The sequence below is a fragment of the Lepidochelys kempii genome, chromosome 4 (assembly GCF_965140285.1).
Source record: "Lepidochelys kempii isolate rLepKem1 chromosome 4, rLepKem1.hap1, whole genome shotgun sequence".
Classification (NCBI taxonomy): domain Eukaryota; kingdom Metazoa; phylum Chordata; order Testudines; family Cheloniidae; genus Lepidochelys; species Lepidochelys kempii.
In genome coordinates, this window is record NC_136383.1 from 31577820 (window position 1) to 31594654 (window position 16835).

Sequence of the window (16835 nt, forward strand, 5' to 3'; positions counted from 1 at the left end):
AAATATGCAGTCCATTCGCTGATGCCCATTCCATTTATTATACAGGGCTCGTGGATTTCAGCTAGAATTGAGTCTACTTAAAACAAACTGTTAGAAAAACAACCTTAGAAGCAAAATGCTACCTATTATTCTGGCTGCAAAATTCGTTTAATTCTCTAGTCCAGCTCTCCTGGCAGAAGAAACACTTAAACTTGGGGATAAAATATTTAAAATGTAGCAACCTCTGATCCCGGCTTCTGCTCAGCTTGTGCCGAGGGGAGGAAGACAAACCTCCTCGTTTTACGTAACCTCAGTGGAGGCTGGTTTATGTAACCGAGCGCAGGGCACTGGCTGTCACACCCTGATCGCCGCTCTGCCCCCGCAGCCTCCGGTTTGTCTCGGGTTTAGCCGAGGGCAGAAGCAGCGTGTGTGCAGCGCTGGTGGAAGGGAGGGATCCCAGCAAGAGGAGGGGCCAGGCAGGAGGGATGCGCTGCGCTCGGTCCGCGGGGCTCCCCAGAAGCAAAGCCGGGAGCTCTGCGCCCGAGGAGGCAGCTCCCCCTGCCCCGCACCTGGGGCCACAGCTCGGCCCCCCCCCTCTCCAGCAGCCTGGCCCGGCCCGGCCCGGCCGTGCCGCGGGAGCTCTCCCGCGCCCTGGCCCTGCTCACCCGATGTGCTTTCGCCTCAGCTCCAGGGTCTCCGCCTTGCTGTACAGCGCGCTCATGCCGGCGCTGCTCTCCCGCGGGGCGCTGGCCAGCTGTGCCTCTCCCGCCTCTTCTCCTGCCGCCTGGCGCTGCCCTTGTCCCAAGAGGCTGGTGATGGGGCGGGGAGCCGGTTTGTCTCATCTTCCTTTTATCCCGTCTTCTGCTCTGCCTCCTGCCAAACCCCTCCTCCTGCGCTGTGCTCTGCGCGGCCCCCGCCCTGCCCAGGAGAGAGCCGGCCTCCCTCCCCTCTGGCCCAGCTCTCCTGGCCGCGCTGCTGGAAGTGGGGGCGCGGGGCGCCGCACCCCCGGCTTGGAGTGCTTTCCATCGTAAACAGCGGTGTTCAATGGTGTTCAGCCCCCCCGCCCCCCACTCTAAACATTGTTCCACCGGCCACTGCCTCCCCCTCTGGGCCACTGCTTCTCTGCTTTTCTCCTTCCACCCCATGGAGGACCTTCCTCAAGGGGGCTCAACAATTCCCTCTTCTTCACTACCTGGCTCCTCTTCACTGCCAGCCTCCGCGTTCCATGTAATAGGCCCATACAAATACTGTCCAATGTGAAGCCCTACTACTTCTACTGCTTTTCTGTTTTATCCCCTGGATGATTTACTTCTATGACTTATTTACCTGCCTCACTGGGGTGCTGTGGGGATTACTTATAGAGAGCTTATATTAATTTGGCATGCTAGGTTGCAGTTCTTTCCCTCCTGAGCTTTCAAAGCATTGTCCTGAAGGACAGAGTATTTTAGTTTTCTGGCCAAATTTCCTAATATTACACAGGGTTTAGCCAAAAGTGACCAATAAATAGTTTGGCTTCTGTCTGACTGAGACGATAGGTCATTCTGCCGAATTGCTTAAACCCACAGTAGCCTAGCAGGACATATCTGAGCTATGTTTTTCAATGTACTGATCGAGGGTTCATAAAAAACGTAAACAGCATAATCTTGCAAACATCTGAACTGCATTTTTACAAAACGGCTTTACTTTTACAAGGGACACTGTCCAAAATTACTTTGCAGGGGACCCTTTAAAATATACACATGACATTTGTACATAGCACACCACCTACACATCATAAATACTTCAGTGAGCTATGAACATCATTGCCTTAATTTTGATACCCAGTGTACACCTTTTTGAAAATTCCACTTATCAAATTACTTTTGTTATGTATATCATCTTAGCTATAGACTCAATTGATGGGCAACCTAGGGTAGTTAAGTTAACCAAACCTGGAACCATAATTTAAGGGCCATAATATTTCATCTACATACTTCCTAGAATCCATCCATTATTACAGATCTAGCTGTAAGGCCAGGCAAATATATAAGAACCATCTTTGTTGTTCTGTGTTTGTACAGTGCCTAAGCACAATGGGGCCCTGATCCTTGACTGGGTGCCCTCTGTGCTTCTTCAATCCAAATAAATCATCATCATCTAGAAAACAGAGTGCAGCCATCACTAATATTTTTGAATTCTTAAAGTGTTTTACAAACATCAGTGAATTTACCCTTATCCTTTACAACATCTTTGGGAGGCAAAGATCAGGACTTGAACTAGGTCAAATCATTATCAGCTCTATGAGCGAATATGCTTTTCTTTGCTTTGTTTGGGTGCTGTTACTCCAGAATCTAAATTTTAATTTAAAACAGCATGGCTACGCCTGCTCTTAAAACTCGACAGTGGCACAGCTGCGGAGTTGCAACTGCACTTCTGTAGCACTTCACTGTAGACACTACAGCAACCAGAGGGGTTCTCCTGTCAATGTGGTAAAACTACCTCTCTGAGAGCTGGTAGTTCGGGAGATGGAAGAATTCCGCTGTCAGCCTAGCACTGTCTACATGGGAACTCAGGTCAGCTTAACTACGTTTCTCAGGGGTGTGGATTTTTCACACATCTGAGTGACATAGCTGGGTCAATCTAGTTTGCTAGAGAAAACCAGCCCTACGTCTCAGTCTCTAGCTGTTATAGTGATAGAAAAAACTTTCAAAACCTAAGGTGTAACTGATGCAGTGATGTCTCCCGAAGGGCTTGTCCACACTGGAAACTTATATCGGCGCAGCTACAGCTCTTGGCGTGTGAAAAATCCAATCCCCTGAAAGATGTACCTATCCCAGGTGTAGCCAGCTCTAGGTCAACAGAAGAATTCTTCCGTTGACCTAGCTACCACCTTTCAGGGAGGTGAATTACCTACACCGAGGGGACAGCACACATCGGTAGCGTGTACGCTAAGTGGTATAGCAGTGCAGCAGCAGCTGTGTGGCTGTAGTGGTTTAAGTGTAGACATACCTAGGTAAGCAGGATTCCTGAAATGATAATTCTGAAGTGTACTAACATTTGTCAGCAGACAAATTCCTTACTACTCCCTGCATCAGCTTGAGTAGCTGCTCTTCATCTCCATATTCGAGGGTCCTGGCCCTTGTAGGAGAGACATCAGAGACTATGCAACCTCACAAACAGGTGAGGTTGTTGCCAATCTGTGGGTCAGTGGATACATGGAGATACGGGAATTCACCCAAATAGAGGAAGAGAGACTGGGCCCCACGTATATTTGCATAGGGCCTTGCTGCATGCCCGGATGCTGTGTTAAGTCTGAACCTGGCTTAGGTCTTGATCCAAGCCAATTTGTACTGCCTTTTTCTCTTGCCTCCTTTTCTAAAAGCTGCAAAACAATGATGTGACACACAAAATTCAGGACATGCACATTTTATACTGACCTAGTTACAATCCCTTTATTAAACTAATATAAACTAGAGACAGCCCAGCCCAGACATTGTTTCCCTGCTTTATCATGAAAATTAGTGTGAAGGAATCTGAAAGGACAATGTAAGGGCATTTAAGGACAAGCCACTTTCCTTCACTGTCTGCATCTGCCCTCTGTTGGTAGGAAAAGTACGTTAATCTCTGTCCATTAGAATTGTGCAATGAGTTTCGCAAAATACCAATGGTGAGAGAGGGAAGATTATCATAGAAATTCCATTTGGTATGGGAACAATAAGCTCCCGCAGCAAAGGGCAGGTATAAACTAGAAATAGATTGTTAGAGAACAGCTTGAAAGAGGCCTTTACATGGCCAAGCAGGGGCAGAAAGGCAATCAAGAAGCCTCCCAAGGCCCACTGGCTCATAGTCTTTGCATTCCTTCTTCCAGAATCAATGCACTCGAGAGAGTAATCTGCTCCTAATGGTGGAACAAATTATGCATATCTCCCTTGCATTAACGCAGCTCCAGAAAGCTTGTGGTTCAGGCAGGCACAATCTCTCCAGTGCGTTTGTTGGGATGGTGGGCTCTGCATTCCTCCACCATCTCCATAGGGATGCGATATAAATGCCATAAACTAGCCCCTAGTGATTCAGTGGATTGATAAGAGTTTTAAAAAATTAACCAGATATGCTCCATTTTGGCACACTTTTTTCATCAATATCTTTGTTTTTTCTTCATTCATTTTTCAAGGAATATGCAAAAACAAATTATCACAATGTGATGAGAAAGACATTTGAATAAATATTACTGTTGTTACTACTGACTTCAGGAGAGAAACAAATGCAAACATACAAGTCCATTCCATACCAAAAGTCAGAGCCCAGCTATGGGAAAGCATCAAAGTAAGGATGAGCTCTCACCACGACGCATGACATAACTGTGACCCTGTAGTAGTTTCTGAGTGCCACAAGATATGAAAACAGTAACTAGCCAAGCAGAGTTCACCAGACCTAAGGAAATAATTGGTTAGGGTTTGTCTACACATGGAATTATTCCAGACCAGATTAGCTCTTCCCATCCACATATAAATTCTTATTCTGGAATAGTTAATCTCATACCTTATTTTATTCCAGAACAGCTCTCCTGTGTAGACAAGCCCTTATAAAATATATTAGGTAAATAATAGACCATATATATCCTAAATGGAGGAGGAGCTGGGTGGTGAGGAAGCCCAGATGAGAAGGGAGTACTAGGAGAAAGAACTCTGTAGTCTGGCTGCTAGAGAATGGAGGAAATAATGGACCATATATATCCTAAATGACTTAAAGCCTCATGGCCATCAGGTCTGGCACTAAAAGGGTTAACTGGAAATGGAGACCCCAGTTAAGGCATCTGGGGGGTGGCCCAGGCACAAATGTAGATGAAGCCCAGCTGGGTAGTGAAGAAGCCCAGATGAGAAGGGAGTACTAGGAGAAAGAACTCTGTAGGCTGGCTGCTAGAGAATGGTGGAAAGTCCTAGAGAGTGAGGCAGATATACAGTAAGCTCGGAGAGGGGCTGTTGAAAAGGAAGGAAGGCCAAGGTAAGAAGAAATGCAGAGAGGCAATGAGCAGTCTGAGGTAGCAGACCTTAGGTGCTCATCACAGGGTCCCTGTACTGGAACCCAGAAGAGAAAGAGGGACTGAGCTCCCCTGCTAGCTGCTGGGAAAGGTGATGTGGAAACTGTTACCTCTGTTCCCCTAAAAAAACAACTCAGGGTCACACTTGTATTAATTTTATTACAATGCCACTGTTAGGTCAGACAGAAAAGGGAAGGAGCTTATTTACACACCGCATTCATATTCACATTCACCGCATTCATACCCCCATGTACCCACACACTTACACAAGAGGAGGGTTACCGAAGACAGCATGGGAAGAAGCCAAGAAGCTGAAGCGTGGTAGATTTGGTGTGTCCACCTGCGGTCACGGATCTGGGATAGTGAGCAGGTCAAGGAGCAGCAGCTTGTGTGCATGGCTGTTTCCTTTTATTTTGGCGCTGGGCGCTCCTGTCATATACACTGAGTTTTTCTTCTGTGTCCGTCACCGAGAAGCAGTCCCAGTCCCTGTTCCTTTCATGCGTCTTTTCTTTACAGCACTCCGTGATTGCCTTCTCAGGGCAGATTATATCAGACGCTCCTGGCTCTGGGCTCTTTTCTCCTTGCAGTTCCTCTCCGCCCAGTCCCCCATACACTCCCTCGTTCACACCTCCTTATCTTCCGCACACACACTCCCTTGTTCACACTCTCTCTCTGATCGCGTGATGGGATATTACAAAGCTTGGCAGTTCATACAAGTGGTAACTTGAAAAGGTTACAGAGCTTGCAAAGGTTACAAAACTTAAAAGGCTATGCTAACAGTAACTGAACTTACAAAGTCTGCAACAAGGTTGCAGAACTTAATGATACAAGTTACAGATCTTACAATCGCATTTGAGTGGAGGCTTCACATAACAGAAACACCCTGACATGATGGGGAGAAGGACTACTGAGTTTGGAACTGGGCATCCAGGGAGGAAGCCCAGGGAGGTCTTGTTCTGCACAAAAGTGGAAGGACAACCCTGCAGAGCCTCAGAAGGGGCATCCAATGAAGTGAGCTGTAGCTCACGAAAGCTTATGCTCAAATAAATTTGTTAGTCTCTAAGGTGTCACAAGTCCTCCTTTTCTTTTTTTCAGAAGGGGTGGTTTCAGAGTAGCAGCAGTGTTAGTCTGTATCCACAAAAAGAACAGGAGGACTTGTGGCACCTTAGAGACTAACAAATTTATTAGAGCATAAGCTTTCGTGGGCTACAGCTCACTTCGTCAGATGCATAGAATGGAACATATAGGAAGAAAATATCTATCTATCTATACACACACATACAGAGGAGGTGGAAGTTGCCATACAAACTGTAAGAGGCTAATTAGTTAAGGTGAGCTATTATCAGCAGGAGAAAAAAACTTTTGTAGTGATAATCAAGATGGCCCATTTAGACAGTTGACAAGAATGTGTGAGGATATTTAACTTAGGGAAATAGATTCAATATGTGTAATGACCCAGCCACTCCAAGTCTCTATTCAAACCCAAGTTAATGGTATCTAGTTTGCATATTAATTCAAGCTCAGCAGTTTCTCTTTGGAGTCTGTTTTTGAAGCTTTTTTGTTGCAAAATTGCCACCCTTAAATCTTTTACTGAGTGGCCACAGAGGTTGAAGTGTTCTCCTACTGTTTTTTGAATGTTATGATTCCTGATGTCAGATTTGTGTCCATTTATTCTTTTGCACAGAGACTATTCGGTTTGGCCAATGTAGATGGCAGAGAGGCATTGCTGGCATATGATGGCATATATCACATTGGTAGATGTGCAGGTGAACGAGCCCCGGATGGTGTGGCTGATGTGGTTAGGTCCTATGATTGTGTCCCTTGAATAGATATGTGGACAGAGTTGGCACTAGGGTTTGTAGCAGGGTTTGGTCCCTGGGTTGGTGTTTTTGTTGTGCGGTGTGTAGTTGCTGGTGAGTATTTGCTTCAGTATTTGCAGGTTGGGGGCTGCTGTAAGCGTGGACTGGTCTGTCTCCCAAGATCTGTGAGAGTGAGGGACAGTCTCTAAGCAAAAGAATAAATGGACACAAATCTGACATGAAGCTTATGCTCTAATAAATTTGTTAGTCTCTAGGGTGCCACAAGTACTCCTGTTCTTTTTTAGAAGGGGTGAAGAGTCTGCAGAGGATCCAGCCTAGGAAGGAGTGAAGAGGTATGTTAATTTGAATGTAATGTATTGTACTTCTTGTTTACCTTGGAAAGGGTGGAACTAAAGGTCACCTGGCTGGGGGGTGGAATCATGAAAAGAGGCAGACCACTGCCATGGCCAGAGTGGCTCTTTTCAGAGAGTGCTGGAGGAAAGTGCTGTTATAACAATAAATCTCGCTATGAGGGGGTGTGCCAGGAGTGAGTCAACTCCTTCACACCTAGAAAAGGTTGAGGTTTACTTAGGGCCTTTTCTATATGGAAAGTTTATGGTTTAATTTAAATCCATTTTTAAATCAATTTAGTCAAAGCAGTGCAAATCCTTGTGTGGACACTCTTTTTCCAGTTTAAGAGGCTTATTTAGGGTTATCTTAAACCTGCTCCCAATTGACTTTCCCTATACTGTATAAATCCCCTCTTAATTGGAAATAAGTGTCCACAGAGAGGTTTGTAGTGGTTTAAAAACTGGTTTAAATTAAACTGATGCAATTTCTTCACAAAAACAAGCCCTAGGGTTGGTATGTGACCTTAAGTATGGTCCATGCTTTTACAAGCTTGCAAGCCTATTCTCAATCAGATAATCTGGGCTCATTTGAGACATCAAATTGTACCCCTCCAGCAAGGCTGGTTGTGTGTGGAGGGTCCATGTCCCAAACCTGGAGAGAGTCAGGATTGGAGAGCAGCTTTAGTTTCTATAAGGGGTTGTTTAGGATCTCTGTCAGTGTAGGCTTCTGAGGAAATGTGCTGGACGAGTTCACCCCAGGAAGTACTGACCATATCCCTGCTCTGACCAATGCTGCCCCATTTTCAGGCTGTGCACTTTTCCGGCAACACTTCACACAATGGCAAGGACATCGGGTGAGACTTCTCTCCAGCAGATGTGCTGCCTTTCTTGTTTGTAAATCACACAGGAGGTGTTGGTGCAGACACACATTCAAGGAAAATGAAAATCCTGGTGCCAGAGCCTGACAACATCTAGTGAATCAGAGAAAGATCTTTAAAGATCTGCCAAAAGCAGAACCATTTATTGGAGATGATAGTGCCCCATCCAACAGCATGTGCTTGTTTGGGTATCTTTGCATTTACTAGAACTGGACAACAGCCATAGATGGGCAAAAAGGAGAAGGTGCCAGAGAAAGGTAAAGAAACACGCAGCAGTTTTGTGGGAGTGCTGCACAGCAATGGAGAGATGGAAATTTGCAAGGGCACAGATGAAACATTATCATTATTTGCGGGGAACGTGTGCTACAATGTTCTGACCAACATTATTAAAATGTTGTATGGTCTTGCAGTGTACTGGAGCCAAACAATTTTGCCCATGTTCCTGAACTGTGCTATACCGGTGCCGAAGATTAATAGATACTAAGGTCAGAAGGGACCATTATGATCATCTAGTCTGACCTCCTGCACAATGCAGGCCACAGAATCTCACCCACCCATCCTTGTGAAAAACTTCTCACCTATGTCTGAGCTATTGAAGTCCTCAAATCGTGGTTTAAAGACTTCAAGGAGCAGAGAATCCTCCAGCAAGTGACCTGTGCCCCATGCTACAGAGGAAGGCGAAAAACCTCCAGGGCCTCTTCCAATCTGCCGTGGAGGAATGAGCTAAATCATCAGCCCCCTTAAGCAATGGTAAAAATCTCATTTTTGAGGCAAGGCAAGACCAAACCATAGCTTATCTGTATTGAAGCACCACTGTTTATTATTTGTTTATGGTAGCATCTAGTATGTGGTAGGAACAAAAGGAGTACTTGTGGCACCTTAGAGACTAACCAATTTATTTGAGCATAAGCTTTCGTGAGCTACAGCTCACTTCATCGGATGCATACTGTGGAAAGTGTAGAAGATCTTTTTATATACACACAAAGCATGAAAAAATACCTCCTCCCACCCCACTCTCCTGCTGGTAATAGCTTATCTAAAGTGATCACTCTCCTTACAATGTGTATGATAATCAAGTTGGGCCATTTCCAGCACAAATCCAGGTTTTCTCACCCCCCCTCCCCCCCCCCCCACAAACCCACTCTCCTGCTGGTAATAGACTCCAGCGAGAAACTGTTGAATTGGAATTCATTTGCAAATTGGACACAATTAACTTAGGCTTGAATAGAGACTGGGAGTGGCTAAGTCATTATGCAAGGTAACCTATTTCCCCTTGTTTTTTCCCACCCCTCCCTCCCCCCAGACGTTCTTGTTAAACCCTGGATTTGTGCTGGAAATGGCCCACCTTGATTATCATACACATTGTAAGGAGAGTGATCACTTTAGATAAGCTATTACCAGCAGGAGAGTGGGGTGGGAGGAGGTATTTTTTCATGCTTTGTGTGTATATAAAAAGATCTTCTACACTTTCCACAGTATGCATCCGATGAAGTGAGCTGTAGCTCACGAAAGCTTATGCTCAAATAAATTGGTTAGTCTCTAAGCCCTGGTCTACACTAGGACTTTAGGTCGAATTTAGCAGCGTTAAATCGATGTAAACTTGCACCCGTCCACACGATGAAGCCCTTTATTTCGATTTAAAGGGCTCTTAAAATCGATTTCCGTACTCCACCCCTGACAAGTGGATTAGCACTTAAATCGGCCTTGCTGGGTCAAATTTGGGGTACTGTGGGTGGTATTGGCCTCCGGGAGCTATCCCAGAGTGCTCCATTGTGACCACTCTGGACAGCACTCTCAACTCAGATGCACTGGCCAGGTAGACAGGAAAAGAACTGCAAACTTTTGAATCTCATTTCCTGTTTGGCCAGCGTGACAAGCTGCAGGTGACCATGCAGAGCTCATCAGCAGAGGTGACCATGATGGAGTCCCAGAATCGCAAAAGAGCTACAGCATGGACTGAACGGGAGGTACAGGATCTGATCGCTGTATGGGGAGAGGAATCCGTGCTATCAGAACTCCATTCCAGTTTTCAAAATGCCAAAACCTTTGTCAAAATCTCCCAGGGCATGAAGGACAGAGGCCATAACAGGGATCCGAAGCAGTGTCGCATGAAACTTAAGGAGCTGAGGCAAGCCTACCAGAAAACCAGAGGGGCGAACGGCCGCTCCGGGTCAGAGCCCCAAACATGCCGCTTCTATGATGAGCTGCATGCCATTTTAGGGGGTTCAGCCACCACTACCCCAGCCGTGTTGTTTGATTCCTTCAATGGAGATGGAGGCAACACAGAAGCAGGTTTTGGGGACGAAGAAGATGATGATGATGATGATGAGGTTGTAGATAGCTCACAGCAAGCAAGCGGAGAAAACGGTTTTCCCGACAGCCAGGAACTGTTTCTCACCCTGGACCTGGAGCCAGTACCCCCCGAACCCACCCAAGGCTGCCTCCTGGACCCGGCAGGCGGAGAAGGGACCTCCGGTGAGTGTACCTTTTAAAATACTATACATGGTTTAAAAGCAAGCATGTGAAAGGATTAATTTGCCCTGGCATTCGCGGCTCTCCTGGATGTACTCCCAAAGCCTTTGCAAAAGGTTTCTGGGGAGGGCAGCCTTATTGCGTCCTTCATGGTACGACACTTTACCACTTCAGGCCAGTAACATGAACTCGGGAATCATTGTACAACAAAGCATTGCAGTGTATGTTTGCTGGCGTTCAAACAACATCCGTTCTTTATCTCTCTGTGTTATCCTCAGGAGAGGGAGATATCATTCATGGTCTTTTGGTTGAAATAGGGTGCTTTTCTTCAGGGGACATTCAGAGGAGCCCATTCCTGCTGAGCTGTTTGCCTGCGGCTGAACAGAAATGTTCCCCGCTGTTAACCACAGGGAGGGGGGAGGGTTGTGGGGGTAGCCACGCGGTGGAGGGAGGCAAAATGCGACCTTGTAACGAAAGCACATGTGCTATGTATGTAATGTTAACAGCAAGGTTTACCCTGAAAGACTGTAGCCACTGTTTTATAAAATGTGTCTTTTTAAATACCGCTGTCCCTTTTTTTTCTCCACCAGCTGCATGTGTTTCAATGATCACAGGATCTTCTCCTTCCCAGAGGCTAGTGAAGATTAGAAAGAAAAAAAAATGCACTCGTGATGAAATGTTCTCTCAGCTCATGCTGTCCTTCCACACTGACAGAGCACAGACGAATGCGTGGAGGCAAATAATGTCAGAGTGCAGGAAAGCACAAAATGACCGGGAGGAGAGGTGGCGGGCTGAAGAGAGTAAGTGGCGGGCTGAAGACAGGGCTGAAGCTCAAATGTGGCGGCAGTGTGATGAGAGGAGGCAGGATTCAATGCTGAGGCTGCTGGAGGACCAAACCAGTATGCTCCAGTGTATGGTTGAGCTGCAGCAAAGGCAGCTGGAGCACAGACTGCCACTACAGCCCCTGTGTAACCAACTGCCCTCCTCCCCAGGTTCCATAGCCTCCACACCCAGATGCCCAGGAACGCGGTGGGGGGGCTACCGGCCAACCAGCCACTCCGCCACAGAGGATTGCCCCAAAAAAAGAAGGCTGGCATTCAATAAATTTTAAAGTTGTAAACTTTTAAAGTGCTGTGTGGCATTTTCCTTCCCTCCTCCACCACCCCTCCTGGGCTACCTTGGTAGTCATCCCCCTATTTGTGTGATGAATGAATAAAGAATGCATGAATGTGAAGCAACAATGACTTTATTAAGCTTTAACAATGACTTTAAGCAAGCAATGATTAAAGGGAGGAGGGGAGGATGTTTAGCTTGCAGGGAAGTAGAGTGAACCAGGGGGTGGGGGGTTTCATCAAGGAGAAACAAAGAGAACTTTCACACCGTAGCCTGGCCAGTCATGAAACTAGTTTTCAAAGCTTTTCTGATGCGTACAGCGCCCTCCTGTGCTCTTCTAACCACCCTGGTGTCTGGCTGTGTGTAACCAGCAGCCAGGCGATTTGCCTCAACCTCCCACCCCGCCATAAACGTCTCCCCCTTACTCTCATAGATATAGTGGAGCACACAGCAAGCAGTAATAACAGTGGGAATATTGGTTTCGCTGAAGTCTAAGCGAGTCAGTAAACTGCACCAGCGCGCCTTTAAACGTCCAAATGCACATTCTACCACCATTCTGCACTTGCTCAGCCTGTAGTTGAACAGCTCCTGACCACTGTCCAGGCTGCCTGTGTACGGCTTCATGAGCCATGGCATTAAGGGGTAGGCTGGGTCCCCAAGGATACACATAGGCATTTCAACGTCCCCAACAGTTATTTTCTGGTCTGGGAATAAAGTCCCTTCCTGCAGCTTTTGAAACAGACCAGAGTTCCTGAAGATGCGAGCGTCATGTACCTTTCCCGGCCATCCCACGTTGATGTTGGTGAAACATCCCTTGTGATCCACCAGAGCTTGCAGCACTATTGAAAAGTACCCCTTGCAGTTTATGTACTCGCCGGCTTGGTGCTCCGGTGCCAAGATAGGGATATGGGTTCCGTCTATGGCCCCTCCACAGTTAGGGAATCCCATTGCAGGAAAGCCATCCACTATGACCTGCACATATCCCAGGGTCACTACCCTTGATATCAGCAGATCTTTGATTGCATGGGCTACTTGCATCACAGCAGCCCCAACAGTAGATTTGCCCACTCCAAATTGATTCCCAACTGACCAGTAGCTGTCTGGCGTTGCAAGCTTCCACAGGGCTATCGCCACTCGCTTCTCAACTGTGAGGGCTGCTCTCATCTTGGTATTCATGTGCTTCAGGGCAGGGGAAAGCAAGTTACAAAGTTCCATGAAAGTGCCCTTACACATGCGAAAGTTTCGCAGCCATTGGCAATCGTCCCAGACCTGCAACACTATGCGGTCCCACCAGTCTGTGCTTGTTTCCCGAGCCCAGAATCGGCGTTCCACAGCATGAACCTGCCCCATTAGCACCATGATGCATGCATTGGCCGGGCCCATGCTTTCAGAGAAATCTGTGTCCATGTCCTGATCACTCACGCGACCGCGCTGATGTCGCCTCCTCGCCCGGTATCGCTCTGCCAGGTTCTGGTGCTGCATATACTGCTGGATAATGCGTGTGGTGTTTAATGTGCTCCTAATTGCCAAAGTGAGCTGAGCGGCCTCCATGCTTGCCTTGGTGTAGCGTCTGCACAGAAAAAAGGCGCGGAACGATTGTCTGTCGTTGCTCTGACGGAGGGAGGGGCGACTGACGACATGGCTTACAGGGTTGGCTTCAGGGAGCTAAAATCAACAAACGGGGTGGCTTTACATCAAGGAGTATTTCAGGCAGGACTTCACGGAGGGTTCCAATAAGAAATGGTGCACCTAAGTTATTGTTCTTATTGGAACAAGGCAGGATTCAATGCTGAGGCTGCTGGAGGACCAAACCAGTATGCTCCAGTGTATGACGCTCGCATCTTCAGGAACTCTGGTCTGTTTCAAAAGCTGCAGGAAGGGACTTTATTCCCAGACCAGAAAATAACTGTTGGGGATGTTGAAATGCCTATATGTATCCTTGGGGACCCAGCCTACCCCTTAATGCCATGGCTCATGAAGCCGTACACAGTATCAATCTGGCCTCTGATTGATACATGGCTAGATTTACCTCGCTGCACCTTCTCTGTAAGTAACTGCAGTGTGACCTAGAGGAATGAGTCCCCTAGACAGGGGAGGGGGGGAAGCAAATGAGTACAAAACAAATCTGGTCTATTTCTTGTTTTGATCCACTCCATCTATCTTTTACATCTTTGGCTGGCAGCAGACGGTGCAGAAGGACTGCATGCCATCCACATCTCATGGCTGCTCGGCAGAAGATGGTGCAATACGACTGCTAGCCATCGTCATCTCTTGCCTGCCCGGCAGAAGATGGTGCAATATGACTGCTATCCATCCTCATCTCTTGCCTGCCCGGCAGAAGATGGTACACTATGACTGCTAGCAATCCGTATCGCCTGCCTGCTCACCATAAGACGGTTCAATAGGACTGACTGCAGGACTAAAGAGAATGACCTGATCAAGTCACTCCAAATTTAGTCCCTGCACCCATGTCTGCCCAGGCGCTCCTGGCCAACGTGGCCAGGAGCACCTGGGACATGACGATGACGGCTACCAGTCGTATTGCACCGTCTGCTGCCAGAAGGCAATGGGTTGCTGCTACTGTGTAGCAATGCCGTACCGCGTCTGCCAGCACCCAGGAGACATAGGGTGACGGTTACCTGAGCGGGCTCCATGCTTGCCGTGGTATGGTGTCTGCACAGGTAACTCAGGAAAAAAGGCACAAAACGATTGTCTGCTGCTGATTTCACGGAGGGAGGGAGGGAAGGGGGGCCTGACGATATGTACCCAGAACCACCTGCGAAAATGTTTTAGCCCCATCAGGCATTGGGATCTCAACCCAGAATTCCAATGGGCAGCGGAGACTGCGGGAACTGTGGGATAGCTACCCACAATGCAACACTCCGGAAGTCGACTCTAGCCTCGGTACTTTGGAAGCACTCCGCCGAGTTAATGCACTTAATGCACTTAGAGCATTTTCTGTGGGGACACACACACTCGAATATATAAAACCGATTCCTAAAAGTGACTTCTATAAATTTGACCTAATTCTGTAGAGTAGACATACCCTAAGGTGCCACAAGTACTCCTTCTGTTTTTGCGAATACAGACTAACACGGCTGTTACTCTGAAACCTGTCATTATGTGGTAGGAGTCTTCCAGTCAGACCTATTCAATGTTTGCTCAGTGTTCCCCATTCTGGTTGATACAGGTGTGTTTCAGATTAAGGAGCACTCCACTGATCAGTTCTTCATTTGATTTTCTTGGGACCAGGTTGAGTGAACAGAGTGATGAATAGATAGTATGGACTCTGCAAGAGCCATCGATAGCTTTGATGCTTGGCTTGCAGCTTAAGAATCCCAGCTTGAAAATTGCTCCTCTAAACTCTCATTTAACAACCAAGAACTGTGGCCTGATCTAAAAGCCTGAAGGGACAGTTTCTTTCAAACCATGAATTCTCATGAAGGTCGAGACTAGTCACCCTGCTGCCATTGACTCCTCCAAAAACTTTGCCAAACAGTTGATTTGAAAACAACAGCTAAAATGTTCAAATTTTAAAAAACAAGTGACTTCAGGTGCCTAACTTTAGGCACTCATTTATGTTTAAAAAAAAGAGCCTGAAATTGCAATATCGTATCTGTAACCAAAAACTGTGGCTCCTTTAAAATACCAAAGAGGGCAAAATACATGAGTCAGGATCAGTATAAGTAAACCCGAGTCAGGAGAAATGCATTGCTAGTAGAAGGTATTGCATCTAAACTCTGATGTAGTGAATTACCTTTATAGTTGCTGTTAAACTATTGATGTTTCTCTGGCCAAAGGAAAAAGGTGTTAACCTGTGAATACATCTGAATATTTTTAAACTATTTATGGCAGGGCAGATGCACAATATAGTTACCCTGTTTAGACCAGTGGTTAGCCAAGATTGGGAGTCCTGGGGGTTGTTTCAATGAGGAGGGGAAACTGATGATGGAGCTGAGTTCATTGTGGCAATCCTGTTTGTTTATAAAGGATTACAAAATCCTGTTTCCCTCAACATAGGGGGAAATCAAGCAACAGGGGAGTTTCTTTGCTCACAGTTCCAAGCCTCTTTCAGCCAGCACTCAGTCTGAATAGCTCTCTAGGCCTTTTCTTAGGGCCATGCTCTCAGTACTTGCTCAGCTGTCTCCTTGGCTTCCTGCGTCTCTTCTGTGATGATGGTTCTTGCTGCTTCACTCTCACTGACACACTACTGTGGTCCAATCAATACCCGGCCCTTGAGTTTATCGAATCACAGTGGAACCCCTCCTTGGGCTGCCTGGCTAAATCCTACTCCAGCTCTGCATGTGGCTTTGTTTTTGGTGGATGCCCTAATTTTCAACTATCTATTCCATGATAGAGCTCAATTGCTTTTTACGTTTATACTGAATGAAAGGTGGCTATTTCACCCACCTGTTTCAAAGACATCTTACCCACCCCATAACAGTATAAAGAAATAGGGCCTGATCTGAAGTTCAAATAGGGCTCTGGTATCAGGCCCATAGTGAAGTAGACATATATGTTCCCAAAACAAGTGAAAGGAAAGTGCAGAAAGCAGGCAACTTAATAACACATGTCCTAGAACACTGCTTGAGGAAAGGAATCAAACATACAGGTTTAAACATAGTAAAATTAAGAACAATTTTATAATAAAGGAAAAGTATGACATCTGCTAAATGAAAGCTCATGTGACAGCCCCTGCATGTGATCTGCACACTAACATGTTTCACAAGATTGTCTTTTCTGGCTCTTGCAGCCCCTTTGTTTTTGTTGTTATTGTTGTTTGTTTTTAAATAAATTATTTGTCTTGTTAAGTCAGGAAGTACTGAGGAGTGATTGCATGCTACCTATGACTAGAGAGTATTACCATGTCCTTCAGAGTGGCCTACAGTTGCCCGGGAACTTTCATGAAGGGATCTTTTTTAAGCTTGTCTAACCAGTTAATTATTTAGTTGACACTTACAAGGTTTTTTTTGTGTGCTTCTGCTATGCCAGTATGGTTGAAGTTTGGTCAATCTTATCTGGTTATTCAGACTCATGCAGTGGCTCCCATTTGATGCTCCAGTGGGAAGCTGCAGCTCTCATGTCTCATGGTGAGCCTCCTCAGTTACAGAATTCTATCTTTTTAACCCTCATAAAAAAGCCACTCAGTTTTTGTGCCTTTGTAACATAGCAAGCCAGTCTGTAAATGCTATCGTTGCTCATCAATATCTTTTGATGCACTTGTAAA

The 16835-nt window shown here is 46.4% G+C and overlaps 2 protein-coding genes across 2 annotated transcripts in view; one reads left to right on the top strand and one right to left on the bottom strand.

The window, feature by feature from the left end:
* The window catches only part of ETNPPL (ethanolamine-phosphate phospho-lyase), a 19227-nt gene extending 18367 nt beyond the window's left edge, over positions 1-860 (bottom strand). The window contains exon 1 of the mRNA XM_073340867.2: positions 645-860. Within this exon, the coding sequence (XP_073196968.1) occupies positions 645-700 (56 nt within the window). The 5' untranslated portion in view covers positions 701-860. The remainder of the gene's footprint in view (positions 1-644) is intronic.
* Positions 1-11649, top strand: part of LOC140910298 (uncharacterized) — a 12745-nt gene extending 1096 nt beyond the window's left edge. Inside the window, exons 3-6 of the mRNA XM_073340869.2 lie at positions 7064-7148; positions 8434-8773; positions 9892-10498; positions 11086-11649. Of these exons, the coding sequence (XP_073196970.2) occupies positions 8771-8773; positions 9892-10498; positions 11086-11606 (1131 nt within the window). The 5' untranslated portion in view covers positions 7064-7148; positions 8434-8770 and the 3' untranslated portion in view covers positions 11607-11649. The remainder of the gene's footprint in view (positions 1-7063; positions 7149-8433; positions 8774-9891; positions 10499-11085) is intronic.
* Positions 11650-16835: the final 5186 nt, after the last annotated feature.